The sequence below is a fragment of the Sesamum indicum genome, linkage group LG9 (assembly GCF_000512975.1).
Source record: "Sesamum indicum cultivar Zhongzhi No. 13 linkage group LG9, S_indicum_v1.0, whole genome shotgun sequence".
NCBI lineage: Eukaryota > Viridiplantae > Streptophyta > Magnoliopsida > Lamiales > Pedaliaceae > Sesamum > Sesamum indicum.
The window spans coordinates 3,696,508-3,716,292 of record NC_026153.1 but is presented as its reverse complement, the minus strand read 5'-3'; the positions used below and the strand labels follow the sequence as shown (position 1 = coordinate 3,716,292).

The 19,785-nt window shown below is 35.8% G+C and overlaps 2 protein-coding genes across 4 annotated transcripts; one reads left to right on the top strand and one right to left on the bottom strand.

The window, feature by feature from the left end:
* LOC105170485 (phospholipase SGR2) lies at positions 890-13,855 on the top strand. 3 transcript variants are annotated; one of them, XM_011091258.2, is made up of 22 exons: positions 890-1,432; positions 1,519-1,744; positions 2,086-2,186; positions 2,312-2,494; positions 3,736-3,891; positions 4,163-4,234; positions 4,319-4,468; positions 5,148-5,198; positions 6,218-6,388; positions 7,694-7,843; positions 9,427-9,492; positions 9,605-10,141; positions 10,213-10,267; positions 10,376-10,491; positions 10,747-10,819; positions 11,265-11,367; positions 11,462-11,555; positions 11,637-11,699; positions 12,211-12,259; positions 12,413-12,516; positions 12,986-13,032; positions 13,115-13,855. In XM_011091258.2, exons 2-22 carry the CDS (start codon positions 1,537-1,539, stop codon positions 13,347-13,349), a joined length of 2,784 nt encoding a protein of 927 aa, XP_011089560.1. In that variant the 5' UTR covers positions 890-1,432; positions 1,519-1,536; the 3' UTR covers positions 13,350-13,855. The 3 variants fall into 3 exon arrangements, with proteins under 3 accessions (XP_011089560.1, XP_011089561.1, XP_020552247.1); XM_011091259.2 differs by lacking the exon at positions 890-1,432 and having other exon boundaries at positions 1,519-1,625; XM_020696588.1 differs by lacking the exons at positions 890-1,432; positions 1,519-1,744 and adding an exon at positions 1,757-1,992.
* On the bottom strand, positions 14,311-17,889 carry LOC105170484 (ubiquitin carboxyl-terminal hydrolase 2-like). Its single transcript, XM_011091256.2, has 6 exons — positions 17,736-17,889; positions 17,499-17,546; positions 16,577-16,623; positions 15,530-15,576; positions 15,289-15,391; positions 14,311-15,206 (listed from the first exon to the last, which is right to left on the bottom strand). Exons 2-6 carry the CDS (start codon positions 17,527-17,529, stop codon positions 14,433-14,435), a joined length of 1,002 nt encoding a protein of 333 aa, XP_011089558.1. The 5' UTR covers positions 17,530-17,546; positions 17,736-17,889; the 3' UTR covers positions 14,311-14,432.

The following is a 19,785-nucleotide window of genomic DNA, read 5'->3' as shown; positions in this document are numbered from 1 at the left end:
AAAATTTATAATGAAGATTTTTTGGTTCCGTTTTAATAGGTACCGAAATTATTGATTTAAGTCTCGTGGGTGTAAAAATTAAGGGTGTTCGTTTAGTAAAAACTGAACAAAATTATTAGCTGATTAAAAAAAAATCCTACATATATGTATATATATTATTTATTATATTTATATGTATAATGATTTAATTATTATATAAAAATATATAATAAATTATAATATAATGTATCTTTTTAAATATAAAATATTTGATATGGTACGATATACTGATATCGAAATGAATATCGAAATTCGCTAAAATTAATTAATGAATACATAATCAATTTTTTAGTTCGATATTTAATATGTTTCGAAGTTTTTGATTCAATTCGACACGATCGGATTATCGAATTGTGCACGCTCCAAACAAACTCCCTATTTTGGAGTTGTTTTATACAAATTGAGATGAAATAGTGACGAGTTTTTTAAATTAATATTATATTGTTATTCAATAAGGGTCAACAAGTTATCGAAATTGATTACATTTTTTAAAAAATATAACAATTCTCATATGAGTTTTTTTAAGAGTTTTTTAAATTAATATTATATTGTTATTCAATAAGGGTCAACAAGTTATCGAAATTGATTACATTTTTTAAAAAATATAACAATTCTCATATGAGTTTTTTTAATAATATTGATAACTAAAGATATGTTATATCTAATAATAATGTTAAATTTATTAAATATTTTTTAAGTTCGTTGAAATTTAATTTAGAAGTACTTTTGTCAAATTTTTAAATATTATAATAATAATAATAATAATATGTGCACTTAGACTTGACAAATAAAATGAAATAATCACTTGAAAAGAACTGGGTACATCATTTCTTGAAAATCTTATTACATAATTGGTTAGAATTGGCATATGAATCCCTAAATTCCAACTCCAAAGGCTGCCCTAAATTGTAATTATGAAACCCTAAATCTTTGAACATCTGGAATTTACAATTTGTTGAAACCCCAACTCAACACCACCTCCGGGCTTTAAACGTTTCAGCTTAATTTCTATTTTCTTCTGATCACCAAGACGTCACCCTACATTAAATAATTTGGGATATTACCAGAAGATTCGGTTCAGTTCTTTGCTTCTTGAGTTCTCTGGTCGACCCTTAGACCCTCCTGTGAAGCAACTTCAAATTTTTGATTGAATTTCTACACTTTCAATAGAATTATTGATGAACTGGAATTTGATGGAAAAGTTCTAGCTGATTGTCTGTCAAAATGATATGGAATTGATTATTGCCTCCGGCCATATCAATTAGCGTGGGGTTATGGTATGATATGATTTATATTCTGTTTTACGCAAAACTTCAAAAGTTATATTGAGTTGCGGCAAGGAGAAGTAAAAGGAAGAAAACCCATTTGGGAATATTTCTGAACTGTCTCAAAGGTTTGTTTTCTTGGTGTGTGTGGATTCGTCCGAATTCAAGAATTTCATATTTCTGCATTTAACGAAAGAATTGTTGTTTCTTGTAGCTGAAAAAGAGGGTAGTAATGCCGTCGGATGTGACGGCTAGTGGTGCTGAAGGGGTTGAGGAGACCTCACCGGACATGTTAAAGAACACGCCTTCGAATATAAGGAGGTTGGTTAATGAGATTGAGCAGTATGAGAGCAGGCAGAAATACCTTGCCCACACTAGGAGCCCCTCAGATGGCGGCGATGTGCGGTGGTACTTCTGTAAGGTCCCTTTGGCAGTAAATGGTCAGTGCCAAAGGAGTTTCTTTTCATTTTTTTCGTGATCCATGCTCTCAGGACTATCTGATGCTTTTAATCTCCTTTTTATATTCTGATTATGTTTTCCATATCCTTGTATCCACCAAAATTACTAATAAGGTTGAAAAAAGGTCGAAGAGTGCTGATCTGTGGTTATAGGATAAAGTGCAGTTGGAAGGAGAGTAAAATTCGCATATCTGATGTTGGCGATTGTTTTCAGTTATAGGATGATCAATGTAAACTAGTTTATGTTTGATCTTTCATATCTAATGAACCTGAATGGTCCAAAAACTATTTATGCCGTGTGATTGTTGCTCTGTTTTTGGCAGAGCTAGCCGCATCTGTTCCTAGAACAGAAATTGTTGGGAAGGGCGACTATTTTCGGTTTGGTATGCGGGATTCTCTGGCTATAGAGGCGTCTTTCTTGCAGGTCATGAAATTTGCTTTCTATGCATTTGTCTTCTTGCTTTATGTTTCGTTGAACATCATGTTTTCGAAACTGGAAAAAAACTGTACATGGTAAGGATTGTGCTGAGAAATACTCTATATTCACAGAGAGAGGATGAGTTACTTTCTAGTTGGTGGAAAGAGTATGCCGAATGTAGTGAAGGTCCTAGGGGGAAGGCCCACACTAATTCCAAGTCAAGCCTAAAATCTTCAGATATCCCTGAATCACTTCAGCTATTTACAACTGAGGAAGAGAGAGTTGGTGTTCCTGTGAAGGGAGGGTTGTATGAGGTAATCGTTTCCTCTGTTTTCCTTTTAATGTGGGAGAAAATTTTCATCTATTACTACTGTATTCGTGATGCTAGTAACTTAGCATAGTGGTATTAATTGTTCTATAGATTTATTTGGTTTATTTAGAGGCTGGGATGTGAATCTTAAGTACGCCCTAACGCATAATACAACCTGGTAAAAGGTTTTCTTTTCCTTCCCCTCCCTGCCTGGCTTAGATAAAGGGAGGAAGATGTATACCAACCAATTTTATTTACTTCTATTTGGCTCATTTTCTGTTAGCATTATCCAACAGTATATTTGGAGCAAAATTTGGACATCATTGTTGCCTCTTCAAGGGAGCTTTAATGTCTTAGCATTATCTGGAAGGTTGAATGGACTAATGGGCAAGTTCGATTGTAGTGAGATTCAATGATGAAACTTTGTGAATTACACACTGTTGGTATTTGTACCAAATTATTCATTTTATTTGCAAGGTTATTTGTGTACTGGTGTTTTATGTGTCGGGTTAAAGTGAGAAAGGTTCCCCTCAAAGCAATGCTGCATCTTCAGTGTAAGATATGTGGTTTATGGCTTGTCTCCTTCCATCCAAACCACCAATTACGAAGAAACTACATTCGGGTGGATGGAGAATCTTGATCATGAGGCTATTGTCAATTCAGGTTTAGTCAGGAATATTGCATTCCCTTGCTAAATGTACTCTAAAAATCTGTACCATCTGTTAGTTTTCCTCTCATATCTGGGTTCTTTTCATTCTTTACCTAGTCCAAGGAAAAGGATATCTTAAATATGCCAGATATATGTTTCAAAACTTAAAAGAATTATATGCTATTGCATGCTTTTACTACTACGTCAGGATATTTTTTTTCTGGGTTTCCATATTGTATATCAAAGTAAGTTGTGGTTATCTTGGTGTGCAAATGCATGTGTATGCAGCGATTAAGAACAAGCTTAGTGTTTCATATCTCACTGCACTTTGGATCTGAAATGATAATGCATGAGTCTCTTGGCTACACCCCACTTTTTGGCATAGCATTCTGGGTTCTAGATTCTGGCACATATTTTCTGTGCCAGCCAATGGGAAACTGGAAAAGCGTGTAGTTCCCAACATCTAAATATACGTCCTGCATGACATTTTTGTTCTATGCCCATCTGTCCTTCATCTCCATGGTATTGACTGTTATAAACTTTTGGACATGCTCTGGGTAAATGAGATTTCTTTATGAATGACAATCCTTTTGTAGGTGGACTTGGTCAAGAGACATTGTTTTCCTGTTTACTGGAATGGAGAGAATCGACGGGTGCTACGTGGACACTGGTTTGCTCGTAAAGGTGGTCTTGATTGGCTTCCTCTTCGTGAGGATGTCTCTGAGCAATTGGAATATGCATACCGCAGTCAGGTGCTCCCAAATTCTTCATATGGTGCTCCTTGAGTTGATTAAGTAGATTAGAAAGGTATCTGAATTGGCCATTTTGCCATTTCTCCCAATATTATGTGTAATAAAGAGTCTACAAGTCGTCCTACTTTGTTTTCTGTTTAGATGCCAATTTGACAAGCTTTTGATCAGATTAGGAGCTTGTTTTCATGACTTAGTTTCCTTCCTATTTGGGCATTAAGTTTTTGGGTCAGTCTCCAAAGACTAAGTTGAAACTAGGATTCTTTTCTTTTAGGTGTGGCATCGACGAACCTTTCAACCATCAGGTCTCTTTGCAGCTCGAGTTGATTTACAAGGCTCAACCCCGGTATGGCCATCTGTTTTAGCATACTGTCTATAGTGGTTATAAGTAAAGCGCATTATAACTTTTTGTGTGCCTTTCTGGTTGCAGGGATTGCATGCTCTCTTCACAGGGGAAGATGATACATGGGAAGCTTGGCTAAGTGTTGATTCTGGATTTTCTAGTGTTGTAAGCTTTGGAAGGAACAGCAGTAAGTTAAGACGTGGATATGCCCCGTCCCAGTCACAGAAACCAACAAAGGTAATTCTTTTCGCTTCTCATTGTTGTTTAATTATCGAAACTTACCGTACCTATTTCCTCCTCAGAATTGACAACTTCTCCTATTGGGTGTCTCTTCTCGTACTTTGGTTATTTGGTGACAGGATAGAGGCTGGGGGGTTAGTTACAAACCTCTACCGTTTTAGGACCCGTGCAAAATAGATGGATTTGCGACATTATATTGGATGACATGTTATTTGTTGTTTCACAGTATATTACAGCACAATGTTATCATTTGACAATTATGACGCAAGATATTGAAGAATTATGCTATATCTTGCAATACAAAGTTTTTGAAGTTTAGGACGAAGAATTTGTATGTGCATATTTTGTTTTCCCAGAAGGTGGTCCCCTATTCAAAGAGAATTTGTCACTGTTACAGTTGTGAAACTAATATAAAAAGGTCTTTTTCTCCTAGAAAAGATAATATGTTTCAAGTACTTGTTTGGCTCTTTCAGTGTACTTCATTTTCTTGGGTGAGTTCTTCTGTTCCTCATCTGTCACCACCAAACTTGCAATTTCTCGAGATGGTTGCTTTGTCATCATTAAAATTTTACAATGTACACGTAGAGAAGTTCTATCAAGTTATATGGAAACCTCATCTTGTCGTCATAGCTGAATGAGGGCAATGCTGCTATGTGTTATTTTCCTATGCATTCAGGATGAATTACGTCAGCAGAAGGAGGAGGAAATGGATGACTACTGTTCCCAGGTATGCTGAGTAACATTTTGTGTGTATGTCCTAGATTCCTTCTATATTATTATAGTAGTGTAGTGCAATATAGATATGCTAGAAATTTTCTTACTTGTGAAGATAAATGTAGAGAACTATATGCAATTGAACTATCCAAAAAATGATGTGATCTATCCATTGTCGATTTATTTTTCTCAACCATAAAATTAGTTTTCTCTTCACTCTGATTTTTTGAACAAGGAATGGAGTTCCCACCTTTTCTGTAACCTACATCACATCCAAGACAGTAACTTTTCTGTAACTTTGCAATGTTAGATGAGCTAAAATATTTTTGAATTAGGCTTAGTGTATTGGTAACTCAGATGAGACTATTGGAAGGCCTTGGATGGACTTTAAGCTTTGTTGGTCATCTTACCAGATCTTTCTCACAAGTTTTCTTAGCTGGGCTGAACTTAACCAGGTTTATTATGGCTGGCTAACTTGTTTCTTGGACTTATTTTGTTAGTTACTGCAGTAGACTGATGAAAGCAACAGGCAAATATTTGCATGTATAAAATTGAAGTTAATTGCTTGAGCAATATAAGACATGGAAAATGGACATAGTTGCAGGTAGGACAATAGTGAATTGCAGTTTGGACTTGATCTGCCATAAGAACAAACTGAAGAGATTGAGGAACTGAATGGGAAATGAGCATTGTGTCTATCCTTCTAAAATGTCATTTATATTTCAAATACTGAATGTTTGTTTCAGAGAGAAATGTAGGTCATCTGGACCTTTTTTTATTTTTCTGGTGTTAATGTGCGTTTCCGCATGATTGTTTCAACTTAATTTTGAGAGCTTAAGCTTGGAATTGTTTTGAACTGGGTTCTGATGATGTTTGCCTATAGATTTCCACAAGCATGTGTGAATTCTGGCCTTCACTGATTATATCTAATTATTTTATTTGTACTGAAGCTTCCTGCACATTTGGTGCATTGATGAGCTCCCTGCGAAAGTTTATGTTATTCTTAATGCATTTATTTGTTTTCTTGTGTAGGTTCCTGTTCGGCATTTAGTATTCATGGTTCATGGTATTGGTCAAAGGTTGGAGAAGTCTAATTTGGTGGATGATGTTGGAGATTTTCGCCATGTAACAGCAAGCCTTGCAGAAAGACACCTGACTTCACACCAACGTGGCACTCAAAGAGTTCTTTACATTCCATGTCAGGTACTTTAGTGCACCTCCACAATACATTAGCCTTGTTATCTCTATTTGCTATTTTCTTTGATTGATTGCTGTTTTTAATTTTGTGTGAGGGAAACTGGATTCCAGAGTTCCCTAATGATGCTTGTAGAATTCATTAGAGCCCTTGGTTACTTCAATTTGTTGTCTTGTAACTGAATGCATAGCCTTCTTTTTACTGAAACTGATGGAGGAAGAAATTTTGCACTCATTCATACAACACTAGTGCAAGAATTATATTTTGTGATGGATGTTGAAAATGATTGTGACTGGAAATTATTGTGAATCAAAAGTGAACATATAGCAAATGATGGCTGAGGTGCTTGGGGGAGGCTGTTCTGGGACAGAATTAAGAAAGTCGACAGGGGTAAAACCTTTTGATTCTGTCATTATTTGTTTTCCAGAACGATATAGGTTTGTTTCTTATAAGGAAATTATCACTATTTCATCATTCCCTTAATTAGAACTCGTTCTATAAGTAATTCCCTTTCAACCCGTAAAATAGATTCTAATTTTATCAATATAATATATATATCACAAAAGATAATGGATACCACCAAAAGTTTATATTTACCCTCACTAGATGTCCTCATGTACATAACCTCAACGAAAGTAGTACCACAATTCTAAACACAAACCCGATAAGAGACTAGAATATTTAACAACCAAACAGCCAAAAACTCCGGCTTCAGATGTCACGGCTGACCCACCTAATAAAGACCACAACACAGCTCGAAGTTCGATGTGGCTAGTTTCCTCGATCACTTGCATCCAAGAAGAGAACTCCGTCGTGTTCTACGGACTATTCTGGACTTCTTGGATTATCATCGAAGTACTTTGAGCTACTTGAAGAGGACTGATATGTGTATCAGGCTATATAGGCCATTAATCGTCTTAGCCCAGGAGTTGAGCTCACTCCGCATCTCTGCCATGTTTATGTTTTACATTTTATGGGCATTTAATCTCAATATATGCTTGTGTAGTGCTGGTGAGCTACTTGGGGATCTGATTAGTTCTTTCCAATTGAGGGACTCTCTAGTAGTAGTATTAAATAATTAAGATATGAATTTTTTGGATATCAAGGGTTATCTGTAAACTATGATGTTCAAGAGCTTTATGGGAGCTTTAATGTGTTAGATTATTCTTTTTCAAGTCTACCTTTGGCTTGCTATCAGGCTGCTTGGATATTTAGATTGATGCAGATTTCACTTGTTTGTCTTCCAATTCTCAGTTGGTACAATTTTTGACCCTCTGTTGATGTTATCATTGTTATTTTTCTGCCTTCGCCAGTGGAGGAAGGGCTTGACACTCAGTGGTGAAACTGCAGTTGAGAAAATCACTTTGGATGGCGTCCGAGGGCTACGTACAATGTTGAGTGCAACAGTTCATGATGTCTTATACTATATGAGCCCTATCTATTGTCAGGACATCATCGATTCGGTAGCCCCATCTAGTTGCTTTCCTCCATGCCTTAGATTGTGTGGGTTTTTTTTATTTATATTTTTCAATAACATTGGGATGCCTCTTATTCCTTGTTTTTTGGATATTATTTTATACACTTAAGTGCTTCTCATTCGTGCATACCTATAATCATAATGTATAAAAAAGCTTTCTGGACTTTTTGTCTTGATCGTCTATTTTTCTTTATTTTCTTATCAAGAACACAAATTAATGAATACAGGAATTGGAACTAAAATAATGATTGTTGCATAGAATGTGAAAATATTCAACTAATGCACTTTGCCGAAATTGTGTAAACCTCCTCTTCTATGCTAGCTCTACTCTGTAGCTGTGGGGTTGAGATTTGTTTTCAATCTGTATCACATGTGGACTGCTATTAAAAGTAAAGGTTGTCATATCCATCTCTCTTTTAAGTTTTTCACATTCTAGAGGGACATCCCCAGAATCATGGGTAATTAATCATCTCTTCCATTGTCGAGGGCAAGCCCTGGTCTTGATAATAAGACTGAGTTCCAATGTTGGGAACTCCAAAACTATGTGTCCCTCCAATCAAGGCTTCCATTTGGAGATCTTGTTGCATAAAATAAATCAATGCAAGTCCAGTTTTGCTTCTAACATTAAGTTCATGTGTATGTAGATGTTAATGGACCAAATTTCCCTCTTCTATTTCATTCATTTCATGTCACAGGGGAAATTGTGTTGGATTTGCTATACATGTAAGGGTGGCAAGTGAAGTTGAATCGTGTAGGTAAATGACATTGAGGTGTAAGTTTTTGGGTGCATTTAGTTAAACTCCATCTCAGAACACATACACCTCCTCCTTCCAAGACCTCCTGCCCCAACCTAGCCCATATCCTGTTCTTTCTCCTCGATCCACCTCTGTTAACCCATCCAATCCCTCTTCACATATTTCCCGATGGTTTCGGGATCTCTAATTTATCAGCACCATTACATCCATTAACCACCCATGGCCCAAAAGTTTGGCCTTTGTCTCATTCCCTTTTGTGCCAACACTTTCATTACTCTCAATGTTGACATCAAGGACACTTAAAGTACCTTATCTGAAACACTCCGAAAACATATGGACTTGGAGTTAGATGGGTGGAGAACTCAAATAGACTTTGCACCCAACTTGTGAATTTTTGTTCAAAAGTCGCGTCAGGCCAACTGTTGTGTGGGTAGCAATTATTGTAAGTTCCATACTTATGGGACAGTGACCTCCAATTACTGCATTTCCTATGAAATGCATTGTCTTAATTAGGTTATGAAGAATGCCTATCATATATTTTTTATTGAACTTGCAAAGTATCATTGATGATAATCTCATATTGTCGTATTTCATCTTTTGACATGTTATGCCGCAATCTCAATATACTGCATGAAGTAACATGCTAATTGGATTATTATCTCAACACTTATTTCATTATCTTCTGATATCTACCGTCAGCATGATATGGATTGTGATCAGGCTACTTTTTCCTAATATACTCGTGCATGCCAATATCATAATATTGGTTAATCTATGTGGGTTATCTGTTCATTTCAGCTATACTTGTGTTCAGGTATCCAACCAACTTAACAGATTATATTTGAAGTTTCTTAAGAGGAACCCTGGTTATGATGGCAAGGTATCTAGTTGAAAATAGAAAGCTTCTTAAACATAAGGGTTAATTACATTATAAACTGAATATCCAAGCTTATTGTTTGAACTGAGTGTCTGTCACTGAATTTACTTTGCAGGTTTCCATATATGGTCACTCTTTGGGAAGCGTTCTATCTTATGATATCCTTTGTCATCAAGAAACTCTATATTCACCCTTTCCAATGGAGTGGATGTACAAAGAACATAAAAGAAGTGAAGCACCTTGTACTACCACAAATACCTCATCTGCTAGCGGCAATCCCATCTCGAATTCTGGGGATGAGAGCACTGGGAATGTTGGAGAAGAGAGCATAGTCAGTCATGAGCATAATCCAGACCTCGTTGAAGAACCTCTTGAGGGAACTTGTAATCAATTGGTTCCTGCTGCATCATCAGAATCAGATGAATCGATTATTATTGATACTGGCTACCAGCAGACAAATGATTCCTCGTCATCAGATGAAAATCCGAACGAACCCTCCTGCAGTTCGGACCACATGGAATTTTATAAAAGTGATATGATGGATGACCCCAATAGCATGAAAAGTGAGGTTGTCCCTAGTGACAACAATAAAGATGGCAAGGATTTCTCTAATAATGACAAGGATGAAATAATAAAATCATTGAGGGAAGAGGTAATTACTGATAACTTCAGTGTTTCCTTTCCCAATATCTTATTTTCTTCTGAAGAAACCCTGTTTTTCAGATTGAATTGCTAAAAGCAAAAGTCAAGGAATTTGAAGCTGAATATGCTGACAGAGGTATATAGTGAATATGGATCATATAATGCTGTTCTATACATTTTCAGTTCCAGAATGTTTTTCTTATTATGATTTTAATGCTCTGTGTGTGATGTGAACTACTACCAGTTAATGCAAAGGAAAGTACAGCAGTAGTAAATCGACCTGATCCTAAGAGTGTTCAACCTGGAGATTCCTCGAAGAGTTATACCCCACAAATAAGATATACAAAATTAGAATTCAAGGTAATTTTGTTTCATTTCTTCTACTCTACTGATGTTGTCTCCAAGGACTGTTGCTCATTCAGTTATGTCTGGATACACTCATGTTTTGATAAGCTGGCCCATGATAAGACTGGATGTATAGTTTGCTAACCTATGACATTGTTTTTATGACTATGCTGAACCTACTTGCGCACCTTAAATGTCGGTCTGTCTTCTATACTTTCAAATTTGACACAGAGGACATCTCCGATTAATATACTTGAATTCTGATGTCAGGTTGACACATTTTTTGCTGTGGGGTCTCCTCTTGGAGTGTTCCTCTCCCTCCGCAATGTTCGTATTGGGATTGGTAATGGCTGAGACTTACTAATTGCTTATACTTACGTTCTTCTCTTTCTTCTCCTTTTCAGGACTCTATTAGTGTAGGACAGCCATCGTGGAAAAGACATTTTTGTGATACTGTAATGAAGTCAGATTACATGATCAGTCTTTATAGTTTTAACTGGCCCTTTTTCACATACTTCACCATTTCGATTCGCATTGGCTTTTATCAAATTAGGTCTCTACAAGTTGAAATTGAGGCTGCAACAATTGCTACTCAGTGAACCTTTAGACAAGCTTAGTATTGTTGCTGATTCTAGCATAACGTTACCAGTTCTGACCTTTACATATCTTGTTAACTCTACCCTGCATATAATTACTTACAGAAGCCTTACATGTCAGACTTGTTAGTTATAATTCATCGATTGTGTTCTGAATGTCTGACTGAATACCTTCTGCTGTCTGGTTGCTAGGTAAAGGAAAAGAATATTGGGAAGAGGAAAATATAAATGAAGAGATGCCAGCATGTCGGCAGATGTTTAACATCTTTCATCCTTTTGATCCTGTAGCATATCGGTCTGTTTTTAAACGACTTATCGCAATTTTGTCTTGATTTTTGTTTGTTTTTCTTTGAGCAAACCTCATATAAGGTAATTCACTTTCCGTACAGAATAGAACCACTTGTCTGTAAAGAGTTTGTACACAAACGTCCCGTAATTGTTCCTTACCACAGAGGTGGGAAACGGCTCTATGTTGGGTTTCAGGTAATGCTACCAAACAGTCTTAAACATATTAATATTTGTGCTTCCTCCTCTTACTCGTCTTGCTCGTACAATTTTATACAGGAATTTAAAGAAGGGTTAGCTTCACATTCTCATGCTTTTGTGGATCAAATGAACACTGTAAGGGTGAGTAGTATGGCTACTATTTTAAATTCCAGTTTCCAAGTTACAAATGGCCACGGTTTTGGTTGCAGGCAATATTCTTTGTCAAGTTTCTTTCCTATTATAAGTTTACCTAGTGCTCTATCCCTTGCGGGCATTCTAGAATGATGTCTCCTAGAAGCAAAATGACTTCAACTTTATTTATATTCACTTCTGTCACTTCTTACTGATTGTTTTGCTAGCTACTTTTGTTGAATATGTTTACATGGTACTTTCCACGAATAGTATTACAGTCTCTGGGTATAGAGACTATATGGGTTTCCTAAAAGTTATCTCACAGTTAGAGAATCTTTGGTTGTAAAGTTTTATTATTGTCGGTGACCAGCAGCTTTTGCTATGCCTTTGTAAGGAATGAAGTGTATCACATTCGGAGGATTTAATTCAATGCATGCATTTTTACAAGAATTGATCTCTATCTGCAGAATGTGGTTAAGTGGTTAATTTTCTGGGTCTTACTATAAGCTCTTTGAAATAGGTGAAAGTGCTCACAATCTGTGAATCAAGATGCAATGATGGTCAGGATGGTAAATATCCTCTCCCCTTTTCTTTCCTTTCCCCTGTCTTAAGAAATTAGTTTGTGTTAAATATTAATGTTATTATGCTCTCGACATCAGAAACGTTTATCCAACAAGAATATCGTTTTTTTCTTGTTGACTTTACTGCATCCTCTCTTGCAGAGGAATCTAAAAATACTCAGGTGAAAGAAGAGAGATCATATGGCTCAATTATGATGGAGAGGCTAACAGGAAGCTTAGACGGGCGAGTCGATCATGTATTACAGGTATGTTCTTTTGCCCTTTTGGCTCTGCACTCTTGAGAAACCAATTCCATGCATCTTCTTGTGTTGGAGCAATTGATGCAATTTAATCCATGTTTATAATTGATTGTTGCATATTGAATGTCTTTCCTCGGGGTTAGTATAATTACTGGCTGTACTCTTCTATCATATATTTACAATATTTTTATATGCCACCTTATTCCATTTGAACTTATGATAAATTTATCAATTTGATGGGATTTTAGTGTTCTATTCCCAAGAACATAAGCGTGTAACTATTGGTATTTGTAACTTCTATTTTTTTACTGCAGGAATTTAGTAATCAGTAATTACACATTTCCCGTAGTAGGTTTTTGTGATTATATCTTTATAATTCAACATGCATCTAAAACTGTAGTGGGCTTTTGTTATTGTCTTCTTCTTTTTTTTGTTTTTGGGTGAATCGTCATCTCTGATGCTTTTGCTACTGCAGGATAAGACGTTTCGCCATCCATACCTCTCAGCTATTGGGTCGCATACGTAAGTAGAATCAAAATTCCGGTGTATTAGGATATGAAATTATTACAACTGAAACTTCATTCCAATTTTTATTCCTCCGCAGAAACTACTGGAGAGATTATGATACGGCTCTTTTCATACTGAAGCACTTGTACCGGAATATACCAGATGGACCTATTTCACACGATGAGCAACCGGAAAGCAGCTCAAAAGACGAGAATAGCTACAAGCAGTGGTCTGATCCTCGCGAGATTGAAGATGAAGAGCTACCTTTGACCTTTGCTGACAGTGTCTCCATCAAAAATTTCTCCCACAGAGCCAAGAAAATGATGAAGTAACTCTGGACACTGTTTGATATGTTGTACTCTGCAGAACTGAGACTGTTTCAACCTAAACTCAACCCATACTGCAAATTAGCACACTCCATGACAAGGGTGATGTTGTCATCTAGCACCATGCAGTTTTTCAGTCAGGTTCGACTTGTTGGGTTTTCATGACTTGGCACTTTAGATGGCAGACTCCAGTTACTGGCACCACCACGATGGAATGGGCAAGGGTTTTCTAGCATGTACAAGAACTGTACATGCAAAGAGAAGAAAGAGTAGCTTGTATAAAGTAGGATATACATGGAAAGTTGGGCATGCTTGTGTTCATGTAGATATATGTAAACTATATTCTTCCCCTGGAATATGTACATTAGTATGGGCTGTAGCTTTGAAAAAGGACGTTTGCAACAAGTTTCTTGTTACTGTATTCTTCTTTTAGTTATAGTGTTTACTTACAACAGGCAATTCTTGATGAATAATCACGCATTTCATGTCAAACAAATCCTTAATTGTAATGACCTTCGATGTAATGAAAAATATCCATGATAGGGAATGTTGGTGTAATAATCTAATAGTAAATGTGTAGTATTTGTAAGTTAACCATAGGGGAGGGTTAATAATGCAATTATATCCCTTTCTTTTACTGCAGTAAGTGCTCAAATTTACTGACTGATGTCTAGTGAGTCGTTCAAAACTACTTGAGACTGTAAAAGAAGAATGAAGACACCCAGCCTGTTGCTAAATGCTGATGATTTGTCATTGAAATGAGATTTATGAGAATTGGGTCCTGAAGGAGGTAAAGCCCACAGCAATTCAAAGGAAGAGCAGCCATAGAGAAGTCGTTTACCTCCGCATCATCAACAAAATTACCTTTTAGGGATAAAAATCTTGCAATTCAGTGGGTACGCGTTGAGATCAAGTAGCAAAACATGTCCAATAGTATCTGTAGATAAAAACATTGGGAAACAGTATCTGTAGATCTAATAAATTAGATATAATTACATATTATACAAATTCAAAAAGACATAATAACAGTTTTAATCAGATGTAAACATTCAAACCAGCATGTTAACTTCATCAATGTTGCATGTTCCTCTAGGATTTGGTTTGTTTCTGCTTGGCTTTCTCTACAAGGCCTCTCAACTGCTTCTTTTCAGCAAGAATCTTCAAAAAGTTGAAGAGAAAGGGTATGTAGTTGTGCTTCCGACGGGTATTTTCAGTTCTCCATCTCTTGAACTTCTCCTCCTCCATCAATATCCTCTCGGTGGCAGCCTCAATCCCAACATTTATTTCTGAAAGTGTTCTATTTAGAGTTTCAAAGTTGCTGCCATCTACCATTCTCTCTGATTGCAATGCAGCAAGTTGCTGCAGGATCCGTTCCCTTTTCCTCTGGAGTTCTTTCAGCTCAGCTGTATACATTTCTTTCCTATTCTTTATTATTGCCATTAGGTTGAACCTTATTTCATTTCTGGAGTATTTCTCTATCCGTTCATGAATCACAGGTTGTATCATGCGTAACCAGTCCATGTCGCCAGGCCCACCAGGGCATTGCCCAAGGCTTATGGGCCCCTCCTTCAGCCCATCGAGCTCATACAGCATACCATCAACAGGTATATAGCTAATGAAGTGATAAACATCATCGTCTTTCCCAGCAGCTTTTTGCTCGTCAGGCACAAATGGCTCAGGTCGTGCGAAGCTATTATGGGCTGTGCGGATTGCTTCACTGTTGTTGATAGCTAAACCTTTAAGCTCAGGTGGAAAGTTTTTGGTGAATTCTTTCAGGGCTGACAACTCTGGGCCGATATCAATGTCAGGACTGTTCATCAGAATCGACAGGATTGCTTGTGTTGCACATGCATTGTTGATCACCTATAATTATACAAGAATGCACTATTGCAGCAGCTTAAAGTTTAAGCTATTATGTCAAAGAAATAATGGTATAGAAACTAGCCTGGCTTGCAAAAAACAAGCTCGGGTTTGGATCCTTTATCATAATTCGCTCATCCTTCTCACCAGGACGCCATTTGAAGAGGAATATTAGACCATATATTGGCCTATAAATTAAGCAAGAAAAGAAAAGAAAATTTGTGAGCCATGCGAATACAGTGGTAATTACTAAAGTATCAATTCTAGAGACAAAATGAGAAATTAGAAGAATTAAAATGAAGTGAATAATAGACTTATATTTTTACCTTAAATTATTCAGAGAATCCAGATCCAATGAATACAACTCCTCAACCTGCTCAACAATGCCAAATGAAGTAACGAATCTGAACCTTGTTAATACATAGAGGGAGCAATGCAGCCAACTAAAGCATTTCAAGTCAACTTTGGCCAGAATGAGAGAGAGTGGGGTTGGGGGTTGGGTTCGGCTGGCACTCATGCACAAACACATCCAGGACAACCCGCGAAGCACTAAGGAAAATATTTTCATAAACAAAAAAAACTGGAGCAATGGCAACGACGAAGCTTTTATATCATTAGATAACACTAGCAGCACAAACAAAGTTGCTTCCTGCCATATTTAGCTTGCAAATCACTGAGCTACTCATAATAGTTCAAAGATAATACCCAACCTCCTGTTTGCTGTATTAATTAAAACTTCTTTGCTGATTTTAAATGTGGAAACTGAAGTCCAAGACTCTGAGCATCAAATCGAATACAAAAACTCAGACAAGAAAACAAGCCTATGCTTTTGCTATATGGACAAATACAGTGCCAATTTAAATTGCTGAAGGTAAGCTCCTATCGATTGGCTTCCTCCATGTACTCTCAATTGCTTCAGATGATGCCACTCAGTTTCATTGAAATCGCAGACTATTTACTACTTAATCTACTGAAAAGGTAAAAGGAGTATCACCTGAGTTGATTCAGAAAGTTAATTTTCCACAATTTTTCTTTCTGTAACTTTTACCTTGTAACAGTTAAAAAGACCAACTAGAGGAAAGAAAAATCAAGTTTCAAGCTATCTTTCTGAATACCTATTACTAAATATGGGAAGACCATACAAATACAGTAATACATAATGGTAGAACTTTGGCCACTTGTTTTACTTGTGATTCCGACCATTCAGCAGACTATTCCTCGTGCCAATTTTTAACAAATAAATTAACAATTCAAGGTAAAAGTTTATACATCTAAAGTTTGAAAAAAGTATGGGGGGAAGGCAAAACCATCCAATCATTATGCCTATACATCATGAAACTCCGTCTCCAATGAATATATATCTAGAACATTACCTGAACACCTTTAACCTGCATCTGCTGTATAAGTTCCGTGAAAACACCTGCAGTTCCAAACAAATTTAAGAGCATGCATGCTTTTTCGACTCGGTCAAAAGAAATGCAAGAACGTGCTCTATGGAGAAATCAATTTCTAAGCCCAGCTGTGGAAACAGTTGCATGAGTCTCCCATGAAAAACAAATGCTATCATTCTTTATCATCTTAGATATGGATTCTGGAACATCTGCAAATGGCTACATATATCTTTCACATTTAACGAGGAAAGGTTGGCCCCCCATGGTGCCCTCCTGGTGGACTTTAATTACAATTTCTAAACCCAATTACTAAGAAGCCATAGGTAGTGATGGCAGCTTAATAATTAAAGGGTAGACTGACATCATAAGGGGGAAGATGAGTGGCAGCCCATTGAAAACAACTTCAGCAAATATCCAGGATTAGAACTTAAGAGCAGACTGAAGGTGACAGAACTTCATTACTGACAAAGGAAAAGGATAACCATTGAACTATTGATGGTTCCTCAGCTTCCTCAAGAAAATATAATAAATGAGTAGCAGAACTCAATGTTCAACTGGATTCTTGGAAACAAAATCTGGCGAGGGTAGCCAATTATCTCCTCCAGGACCACAACTAAATCTTATATCAATAATTTGTAGAATTCAAGTGTACATACAAGAACACATTGTATGTCACTGTTCAATGCGCTATGTCGATCTTGTAAATACAGATGCCTCCAAGTATATCCACTATCAAGAATGCGTAAAGAAGATGCTGTGTTGAACTATACAACTAATAAGACCCAAACCATAAAGCCCCAGCTCACAACATATCACCTAAGATGGCTTTATCAATTTTCAGCCACATAGATATTCAAAAACACAAAAGCTTTTGCAATTAAAAGACCAAAAGAAAGAATCATACCAGGATCCGACTCAATAGTGCACCAAGACATGATTCCCAATCCAACCACTGCACCATTATGGAAATTTACCAAAAAAAAAAAGAAATTAGGTACTCAAGATGCACAATCTTCACGCACTAACATCATTCAAAATTCTCGTATCGTGAAAAATCACACACGAAGAACCAGTCAATGCATAATGTAGTACTTGCAATACCGAAATCAAAACTTAGGCAGGTTTTATCGAGATAACATACATGACCTAAAAACCTGTGAAGGATCGGTGCGGCGGCAACGCCGGCGGCTATTCTGGCTGCCCTCGGTCGTCTGCTACCCTCAGCTAAATTTTGCAATAGGGTACTGGGATTTGGGGTTTTGGTGGGGCGATGCTGGGATTTAATAACTCAACCCATTAAATAAACGTATTGAGCTATTTATGAGAAATAGTAATTTGTAGGGATTTAGGAATAAAAATCATAATACAAAATAAATAACTTACTAAAGTCTTTTGAATGGCTAACCAAACTTAATAATAAAAATTAAATAAAATTTAAAGTCATTGAAATTATATTTTGTTTGATATATTTTTGTTTGAATAAATTATAAATTTTAAACTATATTTATTGTATATTAAGATCTTAAATGATATGGCTACTTTGGAATTTATAACTTGCGCCTGATTATTGATAGTCACACATTTCTCGTACAAAAATCTGTATTTTACGTTTTAAAATATATTATGAATAAAAAATATATATAAATTAATACATCATATTTTTTTTAAAAAAAGATATAGTGAATAGCAAATTAAAAAATAAATATATTTAATACATTTATTTCAATCATATTAAATCGTAATAAATAATTCGTTGCGACGTAGGACGCTAATTAGTTCGTGATATGTGTATCATGATTGATGGTGTCCAATCATCATCCATTTGTGTCTAATCAACCGAATAAGGGTGAAACCTTTGTATGAAACAATTCGTCCATTTGAGTGAAATAGTACGTCATTTGAGTTAATGACGTGTCCATTCAAATGAAAGGTTATAACCTTTTAAAGATAACTTTGATGATTGGAAAAGTCCATTAAATGATACGTTTTCAATCTATGAATACTATTCGCTTCATTTTCACAAGTTTGTTTTTCATTCAACTTGGAAAGCATTTTATAGCAAATATTTTAGCAATAAAAGCATGTTGTTTATTAAGAGTGTTCCAAAATATTGCTTGGTTCGCCGTTTTTTAAAGTTTGTACTGCTGTTATTTTGAAATTGTAAGTCGTTGTATCTCGATATATAAATTGCCATGAGCACCAGAGCGGGGCGATAACTTATATTAAAGATAAATAATCTAACTCTTGCCTCAACTTCATAATATACAACTCTCGCATATCCCTCATTTCTCAACAACAATATATATTATAATTTTAATTAAGGACAAAATGCATAAAACCCCCATGTGTTTTAAAAAGTATGTAAAAAACATCCTCTATTTTCAGAATACCCCCTCCTGTTTTGTTTTAGTCAGCAAAAAAACCCCTTCTGTTAGCAACTAACGGAAAGTGGAGAAGACGCGCGTCTGCTGTGTTTGGAAGTTATTTTCTACGGTTAAATTCATATTTAATGACACTTTGGACTAAAATACCCCTCTATGTGTTTATATAACATACAAAGGGCTTTTTGGCTTGTTTTATATCTTCCTTTTGCCATTTCTCACCCTAAAAAATAAGTATTAAATTTTATCATATTAAATTTAAATTAAAATATTAAATTATATTAATTTATTTAATATTAAATATTAAATTAAATTATATTTAAATTCAAATAATTTTATAATTATTAATTATTAAATCTAAAATTATTTTTAATTACTTAAAATATATATTTAATTACAATAAATATTATTAATTAGCCAAAATATTAAATTATTATAATTATTTAAAATATTCTTAATTAACTAAATATATTTTAATTAATATAATTAAAATTAATTAAAAAATAAAAACTTCAATTTCGTCGAAACTTGTTTCTAAGTTTTCGGCGCCGTCCGGACGAATTTTCACCGGCCAATGGTACCATTCGAATCCTCTCTTCAAGACGAACATTTTCGTACCTTCAATTTGAGTTTTCGTCAATCAGAGAGAGCGGACTCAAATCACGACCGTCGAACATGTTTGCCATTGATTCGTCTTCATCCGGTCGAATCTCGATTTTAGACCACCACCATCAGATTCCTCTCTTCAAGACGATTCTAACGAGACCGACTTCACTCAATTTGGTAAAGAATTTATAAAAATATAAAGAT